This window comes from Gorilla gorilla, chromosome 14 (genome assembly GCF_029281585.2).
Source record: "Gorilla gorilla gorilla isolate KB3781 chromosome 14, NHGRI_mGorGor1-v2.1_pri, whole genome shotgun sequence".
NCBI lineage: Eukaryota > Metazoa > Chordata > Mammalia > Primates > Hominidae > Gorilla > Gorilla gorilla.
In genome coordinates this window covers 34,977,286-34,995,530 of record NC_073238.2, presented here as the reverse complement: position 1 = coordinate 34,995,530, position 18,245 = coordinate 34,977,286, and the positions used below count along the sequence as shown (strand labels likewise).

Sequence of the window (18,245 nt, the reverse complement as noted above, 5' to 3'; positions counted from 1 at the left end):
ACAAAATATGTAATTGATGACTCCCTAAATGGTTTGCAGCTTTGGTATTTGACTGAATTGTAAACCATTAGTTAAACTACATTTCAGTTATGCTTTGTAGGAAAAACACTTTCCTATGCATTGAATGTTCTATAACTAAGGAGCTTAGTAATCTACTGCTAAAAATCTCACTGAAATCTCCAGTTTAAGCGATTTAAGCAATTTACAGCTCTTGGCAAATATTTGTTTTGGGTTATAAAACACTTTTTTTCTGACTAGTAAATTGTTCATGTTCTTTGTTTCCAGTAAAATGGGAATAAAGGTTTCAGTACTCAAATACTGCTTATTTTTTATTGGAAAAAAGGAAGCGTGGGAGGCTTTTAAGAGAGTATCATTATGAGAGTTTCATAGAAATAGTCTGTCTCATTTCAGCATCCATTCCTATATGAGGTGACATGGTACCAGACTTAGTTCTGTATATTATTCGACAAAATATTTTCCACTGTCTGGTAACATGGCAGCTTCTCTCTTCCTCACCACCCCCGCGGAGTACCTTGGAAGTGGGAAGGAAAGTATTTACTTTCCAGCAGTTTTCATTTTGTGAAAGATCACAAATGACTGAAAATGCTCACCTATTTGGCAGAACAAAGTTGATATTTGTGAGACTAATCAGTTGAGAAAAAGTCTTATAAATAGGTGCAAATGTTTATGAGTTCCCCTCAAATTTCAACATATTTGTGAAGATGCAAAATAAGCATGTTAATAAGTTCAAATCTAAGACATACAAGTGAAAAAAAGGGAACAACATACTCAAAAGCAGGCTCATCGTGTTCCCTTAAAACCAATATATCTGTAATGTGGCCACGCAAGCTTCATTTGAAGCCTCTCCAGTCCCTCATCCCCTGGTTTACTCAGCACACCCAATACCAGCACAGCTGCAAGACTGCTTAGCGTGGGGCAAGCTGTTGGGGAAAATCTTTTAAATCATCCTTAGGCACCGTAACTCCAAAAGCCGGTGTGTGGTTGGCTCCTTCCATACTAATAATCTTGGGTTACTGATGTTCGTATCTACCCAAACCTCTTTCTCTTCCTTAAAGAGCTGTCCTTGGGGCCGGGCATGGTGGCTCACGCCTGTAATCCCAGCACTTTGGGAGGCTTAGGCGGGCGGATAACGAGGTCAGGAGTTCGAGATCAGCCCGCCCAACATGGTGAAACCGGGTCTTTACTAAAAAAAAATACAAAAAGCCGGGTGTGGTAGCGCATGCCTGTAATCCCAGCTACTCAGGAGGCTGAGGCAGAAGAATCGCTTGGACCCGGGAGGCAGAGGTTGCATTGAGCCGAGATTGCACCACTGCACTCCAGCCTGGGCAACAGAGCTAGACTTCGTCTCAAAACAAACAAACAAAAAACTGTGCATGGATGTTCCTACTGATAGCGCTCTCATTGCTGTCACCTTCCTGGTCACTCCCTTGATTCACTGATTTTAGCACCTGGATCTACCACTATTCCTGCTGATCATTCCTGGCACCTTAACCTCCACAGAGACAATTTAACATGCTGATTTCCAAGTGACTACGTTAGCCCCAATTGTCTTTATTTCCCATCTCATCTCAACTGTCAAGTCATAGGGTCATATCCAAGGTTTCGTCATCACCAATAACTGCAATACAGCCAAACATCTGATTTCAAATATCCTATTCCTTGACACAGGTGCCTTCTATTTTCGCCCACTCCTGCAGTTTTCTGCCGTCATCCAGCCTTCTCCCACTTCTCACTAACCTTCCACCCTTGAGTCCTTATGTCCTTTCTTGTCTAGTTTAGATTTCACAGTTCGACACTGTCACCACACCTTGCAAACACCCTTACTTAATCCCTTTCTCCTTTTTTCTCTGTTTTACTTGCCTAGAATCCCAACTCTTAAAAATCATACAACTGAGCTGAGTAGACTCAGTTCTGAGTTATGACCACAAATCTCAGATTAACATTCAACATAAGTATCGTATTACACCTCTGCAGTTATGGTCTTCTTCCAGTATCACTAATCTACATATTCTCTTTTCTCAAGTCTCTACTGCCCAATTCGTTCCTCACACCTTCCACAGACCACAGATGAGAGCTTTTACATTTCTTCCAACAAGCAAATGCACTGACTTACTCCCACCCAGTCTGATGTCTCCCACCTTCTTTCCTGATACGTTTGATAAACCCTTTCTTGACCCCAGGTCCCACTTGACTCCCCTTTACAGCAAAGGTTCTGAATTTTTATTTTGTTTTATTTTTGAGATGAAGTTTAACTCATTGCCCAGGCTGGAGTGCAGTGGTGTGATCTCGGCTCACTGCAACCCCCGCGTCCCGGGTTAAAGCTATTCTCCTGCCTCAGCCTCTCGAGTAACTGGGAATATAGACACATGCCACCATGCTGGGCTAATTTTTGAATTTTTAGTAGAGACAGGGAGGGTTTCACCACATTGACCGGGCTGGTCTCAAACACCTGACCTCAGGCGATCCACCGGCCTTGGCCTCCCAAAGTGCTGGGATTACAGGAGTGAGTCACCACGCCCGGCCTTGATGAGCATTCTTTTTCTATCCTTTCTTTTTCAACCTATCTGTGCCTTTAGACAGTCACATGTCTTTTACCAACAGGGATGCATTCTGAGAAATGTAAGGTGATTTCATTGTTGTGTGAACACCCTAGGTTGTATTTAAACTGAGTATAGCCTACTATACAACTCGGCTCTGTGGGGTGTAGTTTAGGCTACAACACATCTAGGCTACAAACTTGTACAGCATGTTACTGTACTGCATAATGTAGGCAATTGTAACACAATAGTAAGTATTTGTGTATCTAAACATAGAAAAGGTACAGTAAAAATTTGGTATTATAATCGTATGGGACCACCATCATATATGTGGTCTGTTTTTGACTGAAATGATGTCATGTGGTGCAGGACTGCATTTAAAATGTGTCTCTTGTAAGTAACATATAGTTGAGTCTTGTTTTTTAATAGTCTGATAATCTTTGTCACTTAACTGGAATATTCTGTTTACATTTGCTGTATTTTTAAACATAACTAGCATTTACTAATTATTAATGTAATTGAGTTTGCATTTTTATAATTACTAATGTAACATAATTACTAATATAAATAGGTTTAAGTCCTGTCTTGCTGCTGCTTTTCTCTTTGTTCATCTGCTCTTTATTCCTTTATTTCTCCTTTACCTGCCTTTCTTTGCTTTAATCAAGTATTTTTTATCATTACATTTTGTCCTCCATTAGCTTTTTTATTTTTATTTATTATTTTTAGGCACGGGGTCTTGCTCTGTCACCAAGGCTGGAGTGCAGTGGTGCTATATCCCACTATAACCTGGAGCCCCTGGACTCAAGCCATCATCCTGCCTCAGCTTCTTGAGTAGCTAGGACTACAGGTGTACACCACCACACCCAGCTACATTAGCTTAAAAAAAAACTTTTATTTTGAAATAATTTCAGACTTATAGAAAAGTTGTAAGAAGAATATGAAGGAACTCCACATACCCTTCACTCAGTTCCACTATTTGTTCACATTTCTCCACATTGCTTTTTCACTGTGCTTTCTTCTGGACCACTGAGCCATCGAGTTGCAGAAATCAGGACCCTTTGTCCCACAGCACCTCAGTGTGTGTTTCTCAGGAACAAAGACATTCACTTATGTAACCGTAGTGCAATTCTAAAAATGAAGACATTTTACAAATACTTATCTAATGTAGATGGTCTCCAGCTTATGATTGTTCAATTGTGATTGTTTGACTTTGTGATAAGCTTATTGGGACATAACCCTATGGTAAGTCGAGGAGCATCTGGATTTAATGATAGTTCAAGCTATGATTTTTCATCTTTATGACTGGTATAACAGAGTAATAAATGAATTTTCAACGTGTGGTGTTTTTTAATAATGGGTTTATCAGGACACAGCCCCATCATAAGTTGAGGAGCATCTGTACATTCCTATTCCCATTTCACCAGCTGTCTCTTTAATGTCCCTTAAAGCAAAATTCCCCCAGTCCAGGATCTCATCAAGGATCATGCATTACATTTTGTTGACATGTCTCTTTAGTCTTCCTTCCTCTCCCCTCCCCTCCCCTTCTCTCCCCTTCCGTCCCCTCCTCTTCCCTCCCCTCCCCCCTTCCTTCCTTCCTTTTTTCTTTCTCTCTTCTCCCCCTTCCTTCCTTCCTTCCTTCCCTCCCTCCCTCCTTCCTTCCTTCCTTTTTTCTTTTTTTGACAGAGTCTCACTCTGTTGCCCAGGCTGGAGTGCAGTGGTGCAATCTTGGCTCATTGCAATCTCCACCTCCTGGATTAAACTGATTCTCGTTCTTCAGCCTCCCAAGAAGCTGGCACTACAGGCAGGCACCACCAGGCCCAGCTAATTTTTTGTATTTTTAGTAGAGATGGGGGGGGGGGTCCCGCTATGTTGGCCAGGCTGGTCTTGAACTCCTATCCTCAAGCGATCCAGCCGCCTTGGCCTCCCAAAGTCCTGAGATTACAGGTGTGAGTCACTGAACCCAGCCTGCTTTAGTCTTCCTTAATCTGGAACAGTTCCTCAGACATTTTTTTGTCTTTCATGGCCTTGACATTTTTGAAAAAGTAGAGGCTAGTTATTTTGTCAGATGTTCTTCACTTTATGGTATTTCTTCATGATTCGGTTCAGGTTAGTTTTTTTGGCAGGAATATTGGCTAGGTAATCTCATATCTTTTCAGTGTCTCACATCAGGAGGCATAAGGATTTTATTCATCCCATTATTGGCTGTGTTCACTTTGGTCATGATTAAGGTACCACCAGGTTTCTCCAATATAAAATTTTTCTTCCTCTTATAATTAATAAGTAATTGATGGGGGAAAACTTTGGGGCTATGTAAATATGCTATTCTCATCAAACTTTCCTTCACTTGCTTTAGCAATCAGTGATGATTCTTGCTTGGATTAATTAATATTGTGGTGGTTGCAAAGTGGTGATTTTCATTTTATTTATTTATCTATTAGTTATTATTTATCTATTTATTTTTAGAGATAGTGTCAGGCTCTGCCACTCAGACTGGAGTACAGTGGTGCCATCATAGCTCACTGTAGCCTCAAACCCTTGGGCTCAAGTGATCCTCCCACCTCAGCCTCCTAAATAGCGGGGACCATAGGCACTTGCCACTGTGCCTGGCTTATTTTTTAATTTTTTGTAGAGACGGTGTCTTGCTTTGTGGCCCAGGCTGGTCTCAAACTCCTGCCTTCAAGCAATCCTTCTCCCTCGGCCTCTCAATGTGCTGGGATTACAGGCATGAGCCACTGCACCTGGCTGATTTTATCATTCTTTCCATATTCATTAGTTGTACCATTACTCTTTTAATTGTACATTCTGCAAAATACTCCTCATTATGGTCTAGCACTGTCCGAATGATATAAGAAACTTCATTTAATACCCAGTCCCAATCTTTGGACTAGTATTGTCATTATTTTATTTCTATGTATCTTAAAATTCCACAAGGCATTATTATTGTTGTTTTAAATAGTCAATATTCTTTTATATATCCCCATACCTTTCTGGTGCTTTTCATTATTTTTCAACTTTGTGATCAGTTTCTGTCATTTCATGCTTCTTTCTAGGATCATCTTCCTTTAGCCTGTAGGACTTTTTAGCATTTTCTGTGGACCTAGTCTTCTGGTAATTAATTTTCTCAAATTTTGTTTGTCTGAAAAGTTTTTTTTTTTTTTTTTGAGACAGAGTCTTGCTCTGTCGCCCAGGCTGCAGTGCAGTGGTGCGGTCTCAGCTCACCGCAACCTCCGCCTCCCAGCTTCAAGTGATTCTCCTGCCTCAGTAGTTGGGATTACAGGTGCCTGCCACCACACCTGGCTAATGTTTGTATTTTTTAGTAGAGACGGGGTTTCACCATGTTGGCAAGGCTGGTCTTGAACTCCTGACTTCAGGCGATCCACCCTCCTCGGCCTCCCAAAGTGCTGAGATTACAGGCATGGGCCACTGCGCCCGGCCTGAAAAGTCTTTAACTTTAAAGTTTATAGGATATATTCACTGGAATATAAATCTAGGTTGGCAGACTTTTAATTTGTTTTTCAGCACCTTAAGGATACCATTTTATTGTCTTCTGGTTCCTTAGTTTTATTGAAAAGTTAGCCATAAATCTTATTAATGTTCCTCTGAAAGTACTGTGTCCTTGTAATTCTGCTTATCTTAAGGACTTCGTGGGTTTTAGCAGTTTGAGCACAGTGTAACCACAGCGTGGTCTTCTTTGTATCGCCTCGGTGCTCACTGAACTTCCTAAATCTGTGGCTTTATGTCTTTTTCAATTTGGGGAAATTGTAGACATTAGCTCTTCTAATGTTAATTCTACCCTATTCTCTCCTCCACTCCTTCCGGGATTTCCATTATAATTATTTAAACTCTTGACTGTGTCCCAAGTGTCTCTTGTCAGCTGCTTTATTTTTCCAGTCTTATTTCTCTTCGCTTTAGTTTAGATATTTTTCTATTGACCTACTCACTAATCCTGACTGCTGTGTCTGGTACATTGTTCAATCCATCCGAGTAAGTTAATTTCAGATATTGTGTCTTTCAGTTTTAAGTTATTTGACTCTTTTTCACAGATTCCAACATTCAACTGAAATTTTCCATCTTTTTATCCATTTTATTAACACACTAGTCACAAAATCCTTGTTTGTTAAATCCATTATCTGGATTTTCTAGAGGACTGCTTCTATTTATACTTTCTCTTGATTGCTGGTCATATTTTCTTGACTCCTTGCATTCTAGTAATTTTTTTTTTCTTGAGACAGAGTCTCGCTCTGTCACCCAGGCTGGAGTGCAGTGGCGCGATCTCTGCTCACTGCAAGCTCCACCTCCTGGGTTCATGCCATTCTCCTGCCTCAGCCTCCCGAGTAGCTGGGACTACCGGTGCCTGCCATCACGCCTGGCTAATTTTTTGTATTTTTTAGTACAGACGGGGTTTCACCGTGTTGGTCAGGATGGTCTTGATCTCCTGACCTCGTGATCTGCCCGCCTTGGCCTCCCAAAGTGCTGGGATTACAGGCGTGAGCCACTGCGCCCGGCCACAGTAATTTTTTTTATTACATGCCAAGCATTGTATATATAAGAACCATAGAGACTGCAAATGATATTCTTACCATAGAAAGGTCCTCTTTCCTCTCTTAGGCAGAGAGGATTCAGGACTAATTACTTCAATCCAGTCAGGGATTGAGCTGAGTTGCAGGGTCTCCTTCTGTTGCCCAGGCTGGAGTGCAGTGGTACAATCACAGCTCACTGTAACCTTGAAGTCCTGGCCTCGAGTGATCCTCCTGCCTCAGCCTCTTGAATAGTGGGGACTATAGGTGCATGCCACCATGCCCTGGCTAATATTTTTATTTTTTGTAGAGACAGGGTCTCACTATGTTGCCCAGGCTGGCCTTGAACTCCTGGCAATCCTCTTGCCTCAACCTCCAAAAGCACTGGGATTACAGGCATGAGCCACCTCACCCAGCCTGGGCTGCAGTTTTTGTATAAGGGTCAGTCCACCGTTGATTCATGTTTGTCCTTCTAGGCTTTTGATTAGAAGCCTAGATTTGTCTCCTCAGCTGAGAAAGATGGAAAAAGAGTCAAGTTGGTCCCTCCAGGTTTTGACTTTAGATTGTTAGCCTCCTGCCCCCATGCAGATTCAAAAAATAGCAAATATCTTTTTTTTTTTTCTTCAAGACTGAGTCTTGCTCTGTTGCCCAGGCTGGAGTGCAGTGGCGCAGTCTTGACTCACTGCAACCTCTGCCTCCTGGGTTAAAGAGATTCTCCTGCCTCAGCCTCCCAAGTAGCTGGAATTACAGACGAGCACTATGCCCAGCTAAATTTTGTATTTTTAGTAGAGACAGGTTTTTGCCATATTGACCAGGCTGGTCTCAAACCCTTGACCTCAAGTGATCCATCCGCCTCCTCCCAAAGTGCTGGGATTACAGGTGTGAGCCACTATGCCCGGCCCCGAAAATAGCAATTATCTTGAGGGTAGACTAAATAGCAAATATCTTGTGGAAAGCCTTTCCCCCTAGCAGGACATCGTCCCCTAAGAACTATGGGAGATTTAAGCCCTTAAAACCTCCATCCCAGTTCCCTAGCCTCCAGCATTACCCCAGCTGAAGCAGCACTCCAGCAAATGCCCCATGGTGGAAAGCCAGCCATACATTTGGGGCTTCTCTAAGTTTCCAGTTTGTCATGCCAACCCCAAATGACCACCTTAAAAGCTCTGCTAGTTTCGCTAGATGACGCCTTTTCCCTGAGGAAAGTGCAGTTCTTAGCCCATGCCTAGAACTGGCGAATGTCTCCAGAAAAACAGGCAGGATCAGCAGTTCATTTAGAAATGGCTCTTTTGGGCCGGGCGCAGTGGCTCACGCCTGTAATCCCAGCACTTTGGGAGGCTGAGGCGGGTGGATCACGAGGTCAGGAGTTCAAGTCCAGCCTCTGGCCAAGATGGTGAAACCCCGTCTCTACTAAAAATATAAATATTAGCCAGGCATGGTGGCAGGCACCTGTAATCCCAGCTACTTGGGAGGCTGAGGCAGAGAATTGCTTAAACCCAGAGAATTCGGAGGCAGAGGTTGCAGTGAGCCGAGATCACGCCATTGCACTCCAGCCTGGGCGACAGAGGTTGCAGTGAGCCGAGATTGTGCCACTGCACTCCAGCCTGGGCGACAGAGCAAGACTCTGTCTCAAAAAAAAAAAAAAAAAAAAAAAAAGGCTCTTTCCTCTGCGATTTTTAGTTTTATTGATTCCACAGATCTCCAGAGACTTTGAAGACATGATTTTTGCAATGATTTGTTTTTTTTCCCCAGCTGCTACAGAGGGCTTCCATGACCTACTGCATCCTTCTCAGAACTGGAAGTTTGAATCCTGAAACCTCCTACATCACTTGTTGCTCTTCTCAGTCTCTTCTGCTGAGCCATCCTTTTTCTCCGGTACTCACAAGCACATTGCTTATACTTCTTCTCTAGCCTCACTCTCAGACCTAAGTGATCTCATTCAGTTTCATGGTTTTAAGTACGAAGTGTACATAGATGGATCCCACATCTCTACCTGTAGCCCTCACTTCTGTGACCTCCAGATTTTAAAGATTAACTGCATTCTTCGTATCTCAAATTGAATGCTTAAGAGACAAATTTAACATGGGTAAAACACATCTACTTATTCCCCCCCAAATCTATTCCTATCTTACTAAAAAGACAACACTAGCCACTCCGTTCCTTAGCCACAAATTTTGGCGTCATCTTTTCCTCTCTTTCCCTCACAATCCACATCCAATCCATTAGTAAGTCTCAGCTCTGCCTCCAAATATATGCTGAATCTGACCACTTCTCACAATTTTCTATTGCTAAAAACCTGTCTCAATTGCTTTCATCTCTTACCCAGGCTACTGCTAGTAGTTTCCACTCTTCCCTTCCATCCCACTTGCCCACTTCATCTTCATGGCGACCAGTGTGATGACTGGTTTCTAAAGGTTAAATGAAAGCACTTCACTCACCTCCCTTGCATGAAACCTTCTAGCAGGTGTTCTATAGTAACTAGAATAAGATCCAAACTGTCTTCATAAGGCTGTACATGCTCTGAACCCTGCCTACCTTTTGGATCTCATCTCCTTTCCCTTTCCTGCCCATGTAGCACACCACCCACATTGCTGGATCCCAAACCCTCTCACTCACTGTCACTGTAGCTCAATAACCCTGTGACACATCCAGATCATTCATTTTTCAGTGTGCGGCACTTGCTGCTCCTTCTGCTCAGAACACTGCTTTCTTCTCACCATTCTAGTGTTAATACCAAGGCCACCTCTTAGAGTCCCTCCTCCATAATCACTACCTATTGCATTACTCCATTTTGTTCTCTTAACTGTAATTAACAATATCTAGAGTCCTCTAAAAACATATTTTCTGGCCAGGCACGCTGGCTCACGCCTGTAATCCCAGCTCTGGGAGGCCAAGGTGGGTGGATCATGAGGTCAAGAATTTGAGACCAGCCTGGCCAACATGGTGAAACCCCATCTGACTAAAAATACAAAAATTAGCCAGGCGTGGTGGTGCGTGCCTGTAATCCCAGCAACTCAGGAGGCTGAGGCAGGAGCATCGCTTGAAACCAGGAGGTGGACGTTACAGTGAGCCAACATTGCACCACTGCACTCCAGCCTGGGCGACAGAGTGAGATTCCATCTCAAAAAAACCCAAACAAACAAACAAAATATATTTTCCATCTCCCCACCAGAATTTAAGCTTCTTGAGGGCAAGATATAGTTCTTTTTCGCTACTGTATCCCCCAAATTTTAATGAATTCTCTGCACATACTGGATGTTTACTGTATTTGTTGGCTGTCTCATCAATTAGAGCATAACCTACTTTGGGAGCAAGGAATGTGGTCTAGTTTTGGTTTTCCTCCCTCGCATCTAACAGTAGCATGCACGTTGCAGAGACAATGGTAAGTAAGATTGAGGGGTCCATTCTCTTTGGTATAGTGTTAGAGATAAGCCACTTCTTCTGACATCCTCGTCATTATAATTCCTCTGGAGACTCTAGACCAGCCAAACACATTGTTAAAGAAAAATGCAGGCAGTCCTGCCCCCACCCCACTAAGTCAAAAATGGGAAAAGCAATCTTAGAGTTGTTACTGCTCTGTGCTATTGGTGCACACCCCTGGGCTGAAGTAGAAAGGAACTTCGGAAAGGAGCACTAGGGTTATGGTTTGGTATTTAATCCCATTACCCTTTATACTGCTTCCAAAACATAATTGTTTTAATAGTGTTTCTAATCCCCACAAGGCAAATCTTCCAAAGAATTTCCAAACTCCAAGCAATAGAAATTGTGCCTATGTCCACACAGCATTTTTCAATCTGCAAGCCATGAAATCAATGTAGTGACTTCACTACTAGCACTTTGTTTGAATGAAACTATAGAAAATATTAGCATGTATTGCAATAATAAGGGTAAATTTTTATGACTACATACACATATATGTACTAGGTTGTGTTATGAAATTTATTTCTTCCTGTGTGTCAGTGTTTTCAAAAAGCTAAGGAAGTCACTGGCCTAAAGTATTAGTTTTACCTGTTTTTATTCCTTAAAAGAAAAAAACAACTTAAATGCATACATACAGAATAGAATACACTTACTTAAAGTTTTGACAGTGAAAAAAAATAATTACAGGTTAGATATTTAATCCAAGGTTTAACATGAGGATGATCTCATAAGGCAATTTCTTTCCTTTAATAAATATTAAAGTGAATATTATTCTGGAAGCAAATCATCTCCTAATTCTTCATCAGCAAAATCATCCTCATCGATCCTTTTCTTGGCTGCAGTTTTTGGTCGTTCTATTTGAGGGCCAAGTGGGTCCACATAGGAGGCATCTAGGTTTCGAAGAGATTGTCACGTTAGAGTTATGTAAACAAACAAAACAAATGTGAAACCAATCAGGCTCATAGTCAAAATGAATAACTCAGAGTGAACAGAAATGGTCTCCCAAGTCATTTTAAATTTTATCTGTAAATATCAAATTCTTAAGAATTCCCAGCAACACCTTTTGGCCATCTCACCAGTCTTCTTCAGACCTGCTATGCCTGGAGGAACTGGGTGGAGAGTACTTGCCTATTTCTTTGTTACTGCTACTTTCATAAGGTTCATTTGTCCCAGGTAAAGCTCTGAGTCTGGCACTTAGTCGTTCACCTTTACTACTGGCACTATAGTTCTGGCCACTATCTGAAAACACGAAAATAAAAATGCATTTGTTTAATATGTTGAGAAAATATAAAACTACATTATGCATCTTAAAGCATACTTATTTGCCAAGAAACAAGCAGGTTGTTTAATTTGGAAGCCAGCTTCTTAGGGATGTAATTCTTGCTTTCTGAAATTTAAAAGAAATATCTTGTGGGAATCTATAATATAGATAAAACATCACTTAAGAGTAGTCTGTATATGTATTCTTTCAAATGTGTGCTTACTTATAGGTTTCAATTTTATGGAAGAACTTAAGAGAAAGTAAGAGATCACCCTGACTAGTATAATCTATCAAAGAACAAAGCACCTGAAGAAAGAACAAATGGGAAGTCACAAGCTCAGATCAACTCCTACCGTAGCTGGAGAGGGGCCCTAAAACCACATCACATGAAAAACAGCAGAGGCGGCTAGGTAAACTTAACCTAGTGGGCAGAGAACCTAGATCACACAAGCGCCTTCTTCAAACATTTGAAGTATGTTCACAGAGAAGAGGATTAGACTTCCCCTGTATAGCAGAATAGATTCTGGCTTGATATAATGACAAACTTAAAAAAGAAGTATAATTGCCCAAATAGGCAATGGCTGCCTTAGGAAAAAATGTAATATGTATCACTGAGGATTTTCAGATAAAACTGAACACTAACATTAGTAGGAAATGTTAGTAGTACTTTTTAACCAGAAATTTCTGTGATATTTTCTAAAAGTACTCCTCTAGCCCTACAGTTTTCCTTTCTTCCCCTTAGAATTCCTAGAGTGATATTTTTTTCTATTATGTAAGCCTCACTTTTAATGAGAGTAGTCCACTGATAAACACACTGACCATTTCGTTTTTGAATATAATTTGTCTTTTAGTTTACTGATAATGTCTCTGGGAATAAATCAGAACAAGATGGTCTTTAAAATCCCCACATTTTAAGATTGGCCAATTGACCCAAAATAGTAAGTCTTCTCTAAGGTTCTTATCCAAAACCTTACCATTTCCCCTACCACTGATGTTACGGGAAAATAAAGCTCTTTAGTGTACTGAATATGTCTACACACTTTAGCATATTTTAAATTATTTTGTCCCTCTCTTTTTGTTAAAACAAAGGTAATTTTTACCATGCAGAAATGTATATGGGTGTCTTTTAAACTGCCTGAGTGAGCTCAAGTCAATGAAGTTTGAAAAACATTGCTCTAGGGATATTTCTTTTACTTTTTTTTTTCTGAATAATGTATATCCTACCTGTCTCCAAAAAGGTTTAAGATAAGCCACCAAATATATACACAATAACTATATAGCAATCTTTTAAAAGATGAATGAGTATGTGAGAAGAAAAGTTTGGGTGAGAAACATAAAGTTGGCAGGGAGTGGTCCAAACAGGCCTTCTTGCCTTAGGGTTTGCAGCCAACGACGGGCAAGGGCATACACAGTTCTTTGACTCATGGGTACATAAGATATGACAACCAATGTCTCCACAAAAATGTAGGTGTTCTCATTACAGAGATAAGATGGAAATGCCTCACAGAACTGCTCACTGAGGAATACTGTGGAATGTCAGAAACACATCCTCATTAGTAAATACGACAACGTTATTTCACTTTTTAGATAGATGTAAATTACCAACAAAACCCTGATAGCTCCCTCAGGCACCCAAAACCCTTCTGAAATCCAAATCCAAATTCCTAGCCTGAAAGATTCAAATTTTGTGGAAAAAGCAAATCTTTAAAAAATAAAACCTGGGGCCGGGCACGGTGACTCACGCCTGTAATCCCAGCACTTTGGGAGGCCGAGGCAGGCGGATCACGAGGTCAGGAGTTCGGGACCAGACTGAGCAACATGGTGAAACCCCGTCTCTACTAAAAATACAAAAATTAGCCGGGCGTGGTGGTGCACACCTGTAATCCCAGCTACTCAGGAGGCTGAGGCAGAAGAATTGCTTAAGCCTGGGAGGCAGAGGCTACAGTGAGCCAGATCGTGCCACTGCATTCCAGCCTGGGCTACAGAGCGAGATTCTGTCTCAATAAATTAATTAATTAATTAATTAAATAAAAATAAAGTGCTTATATAAAAAATAAAACTTCGCTGGGCAGAGTGGCATGCACCTATTATCCCAGCTGCTTGTGGGGATGAGGTGGGAGGATCACTTGAGCCCTGAAGTTCAATGCTGCAATGAGCTATGACAGCACCACTGCACTCAGCCTGGGTGATACAGCAAGACCCCATCTCTAATATAAATAAATAATAATTACAATATTTGTAGTCTTTGAAGATTGGACTCTATAGTTTCTGTTGTTGCTTACTCTTAGTGGCTTATTTCCTCATGCATGCATACTTTTTCTTAACTGTAGGTTCTTATTCTTTGGAACTTAAAAGTGCATTCCTCCAAGGAGGATTTAAGTTTATTTCTTGTAGGCACCTTGTAGCCTCACCAACTGAAGTCCACTTTAAATCAAATTTTCAGCTTGGTGTTCTTCTGAACACACAGATATAATATGTATTCTAGCTCCAAAACTATGTGAGTGAAGGCTTACTTATGGTTAGGAATTATCAAAGGAGCTCTTCTTGTTTTCTACATTAGAACCAAGGTAAAAATCCATCATCTGTAGGGTGGCCTCTTTTCTTTTCTTTTGAGATGGAGTTTCACTCTTGTTGCCCAAGCTGGAGTGCGATGGCGTGATCTTGTCTCACTGCAACCTCCACCTCCCGGGTTCAATCGATTCTTCTGCCTCAGCCTCTCGAGTAGCTGAGATTACAGGCACGCGCTACCACGCCCAGCTAATTTTGTTGTTGTTGTTGTAGTTTTAGTAGAGACGGGGTTTCACCTTGTTTGCCAGGCTGGTCTCAAACTCCTGACCTCAGGTGATGCGCCTGCCTCGGCCTCCCAAAGTGCTGGGATTACAGGCTTCAGCCACCGTGCCCGGCCAGAGTGGCCTCTTTTCGACTTGACCTACTCAGAGTATTGCCAGTGAGAAGTCCTAGCTTTGTGACAGGGATTCTTTGATCCGACCTCTGCTCTGGCCTTTTTGAGGCCCCAGGCCTTATCTCTTGGTCCCCATGAGTGTCTATAATCTGAGGTTCTCAATCATGAGGGATTAGCTAGGCAATGCCAGCTCCTGCACTTGCTTACTCTTTTGGATTTAAACTTTCTAGATCTTTTTGGCCTCCAAAGAATTTCCTTCTTTGCTACCAACTCGGCCGTGCATTTTAAAAGTTTTTTTCATTTTATTTTTTCCTCCCCCTTCTTCTTTTCTTTTTTTTCTTTTTTTAACATTCAACATATCATTTTTAGGAGAGCTATACTTGGAGTTTTCCTGAATATTTAGACTATCTTACTGTCAGACATAGATATTTGTAATAATTTTATAGCCAGTAGAAATATACAAAAATGTCATTTAAAAGGCTAAGTCTAACCCCTTTATTTTTCAGATGAGAAAACAGGCTTAGGATAGTGAAGTGAAGTGACTTGTTCAAGAGTGCATAGTTGGTGACAAGATCAGCACCAAAACCCAGCCTTCCTGACTGCCAGCCTGGTCCTTGCCTGTTAGACAAATAGTGCCTCTTTAGCAAAGGATCTGTGTAAAGTGTGGCACCTGGGCCTTATTCATATTCAGATTCCAAGCATATGCTATTCAAAGCTCAGCAGTTTGGCTCACCCCACAAAATATGGCTGTCTTAATAATGACAGTTAAGCATTTAAAGGAAACTCACAATCTCTAATCTCTTTTCACTACCCTGTATTTTAGACCCTTCTGCTGGCCCCAGAACAACCTGACCCCCTCCTTGCCTTATTAAGCAAGTCTGCAAAAAAAATCTTAACACATTTCTAGTTGGTGGCCGACTACATCCCGACTTGACCAATGTTTTTACAAGGCAATGCATACTAAGAAGATGACCTATTTGTAACATTTTAGAGTGACATAGTTTTTAAATATGAGGTTTGTTTTTTTTTGGTAAGAAAGTGACTTTTAAGCTGGGTGTGGTGGCCTGAGCCTGTAATCTCAGCTACTCAGGAGGCTGAGGCAGGGGGAGAATTTGAGGCCAGGAGTTCAAGAAAGTGAGTCTTATAAAAGGCTCTATTCACAGAATAAATTAAGTAAGGTTAAGGGGCTAACTACATAAACTTTGGTGAAAATTTCTCTCCAAATAAAAATGAATTGTTTCCAAGGAAAGACAGTCTTTACTAATTTAGAAAGAATATGGTTATGAGCATGAAAATAATTTATAGCAGTAATAAACTTAAGATAGAAAAAATAACTGTACAGGGAAGATGAAAAGCAATGTCCTTCATTTTTGCTAATTTTCTAAACAGGTTGCGGCAGAGATTTTTATCATATTTAAATACAATGATTTTGTGAAACTGAGTACATAATACATTTATATAAGTAATGAAAATAAGAAAAATGTATCAATTTCTTTAACACCACCGATGCTATTTTAAATTCTGATGAGTGTTAACTGTGCTCCTGCTCAGTACCTTATGCTGTTCACACCCAGCAGAGGCAAAAGAAGATGCAGCCACTGCCTTCAGGAACTTTACAATCTGTGGGTGACTTTTACCTTAAGCATTCACTATAAATAATTTCCATGATGTCATACCTATAACACATTTTAAAGATCCAATAAAAGTACTTGCCTTTCCTGCATTTTTATTTTACTGATTTCTGTATGAACATTATTTTGCTTAGAGAAAAGTAAAAAGGAAACTACATTGTGTGATGATTATTATTCACTGCACCCCAGCTGCAAATAAGATTGTCTCTCCGAAGTTATATCATCTCTCAAAGCTGTTAAGTGATCCAAGTCTATGGAGCTCCCAGTGGCAACAGCATCCCCCTTAAAGATCAGCCAAGGAAGCTCGATGTGGGATCTCACCACAGTGGGGAAGAAGGGGCCTGTAATAACTGCTCCAGGGTGACACAACTGTGAAGAACATAATTCAACTTGGAATTATTTCCAGTTGAACATTTGGTTTATTCCCAATGTTTCTACCATAAATAATGTGATCAATATGTGTGTATAAAATTATTTCTTTAAAGTAAGTTCCTATCAAAGGTTATGGGCATTTTAATTAATTAATTTATTTTTTGAGATGGAGTCTTGTTTTGTCTCCCAGGCTAGAGTGCAGTGGCGCAATCTCGGCTCACTGCAACCTCTGCCTCCCGGGTTCAAACAATTCTCCTGCTTCAGTCTCCTGAGTAGCTGGAACTACAAGTGTGTGCCACCATGCCCGGTTAATTTCTGTGTTTTTAGTAGAGTCAGGGTCTCACCATGTTGGCTAGGCTGGTCTCGAACTCTTGACCTTAAGTGATCTAAGTGATCTGCCTGCCTTGGCCTCCCAAAGTGCTGGGATTACAGGCGTGAGCCACCATGCCCGGCTGGGTATGGGCATTTTAAAGGGCTTGATGAATATCCAAACATTCCCAGCAGGGTGTGCCACTTAGAACTCCCCCCAGCAGAATTTAGTTAATAAACAGTGCTCATCTCATCTCATCCTTGCTATCCTTGGGAATTACCTTTTAAAAAATTCATTGCTAATTTTATAGGTTAGTTTGTGCTGGTAGCAAGCCCTAAGCCTGTCATAAACAGGCCTTAAAGAAACTGGCCATAAACAGAATTTCTGCAGCAATGTGACATGCTCGTGATGGCTATCACACACACTGCTAGAAGTTGTTGGTTTACTGGAGCAGGGCAAGGAAAACCTGCCCTCCCCCCCCCCGCCCCCACCAGGGAGTGGAAAACTGCTCAAGCCATAAACAATAGCAGGAGTGGCCTGTGCCTTAACATGTTTTTGCTGCAGATAATCAGCCAGGGCCTGTTTCTCTGCTCCTCGCTAAAATTGCTTTGTTTCCCATAAGGAATGCTTCTAGCTAATCTATAATCTATAGAAGCAATGCTTAGCACTGGCTTACTGTCAATAATATGTGGGTCAGACTCCGTTTGTGGCTCTCAGCTCTGATGGCTGTCAGCCCTCTGATCCCACTCTGCACTCTATTTCTGTGTCTGTGTCTTTAATTCCTCTAGTGCTGCTGGGTTAGGGTCTCCACCACCGAGCTGGTCTCGGCAAGCGGTGCCCAACATGGGGGCTTGAACCTGGGTCGAAGGGTCGCCGAAGCGACAGTTGGAGAACGTGGAACTACGCTGGGGAACACCCGAGTACTCTTAAGCAATCCCTGTGGTGAGTAAGAAGGGGAGCTCGGAAGCATCAGGGTAACAATGGGACAAGGGTCGAGCAGGCACGAGGCTTGAGTCTGCTTCGGCATCTCCTCAGAAAAGGAGTAAAGGTTAGCACCAGCTGACTTACGCAACTTTTTAGTGCGGTAGAGAAATACTGCCCCTGGTTTCAGGACTGAGGAACTATGAATGTAGAGGTCTGGGAAAAGGTAGGCAGCACACTGAAAAAGGCATATAAGGATGGTGCTGAGGATATTCCTGTAACTCTCTGGTCAGTGTGGGCTCTGGTTTGTTCCACCTTGGAGCCTTTCCATATAGATGACAAGGAGGAGGAATCAG

At 41.6% G+C, this 18,245-nt stretch overlaps 1 protein-coding gene across 33 annotated transcripts in view; it reads right to left on the bottom strand.

The window, feature by feature from the left end:
* Positions 1-11,070: 11,070 nt before the first annotated feature.
* IFT88 (intraflagellar transport 88) overlaps positions 11,071-18,245 on the bottom strand; it is a 124,836-nt gene continuing 117,661 nt past the window's right edge. For 22 of the 33 annotated variants that reach the window (XM_031001356.3, XM_031001354.3, XM_031001358.3 and 19 more), the window contains 2 exons: positions 11,621-11,731; positions 11,071-11,382 (listed from right to left, as the gene is read on the bottom strand). In XM_031001356.3, the coding sequence (XP_030857216.1) occupies positions 11,261-11,382; positions 11,621-11,731 (233 nt within the window). In that variant the 3' untranslated portion in view covers positions 11,071-11,260. Of the gene's footprint in view, positions 11,383-11,620; positions 11,732-18,245 lie in introns of those variants that run through there. The other 11 variants (XM_055360148.2, XM_063697179.1, XM_055360153.1 and 8 more) reach the window with 4 other exon arrangements.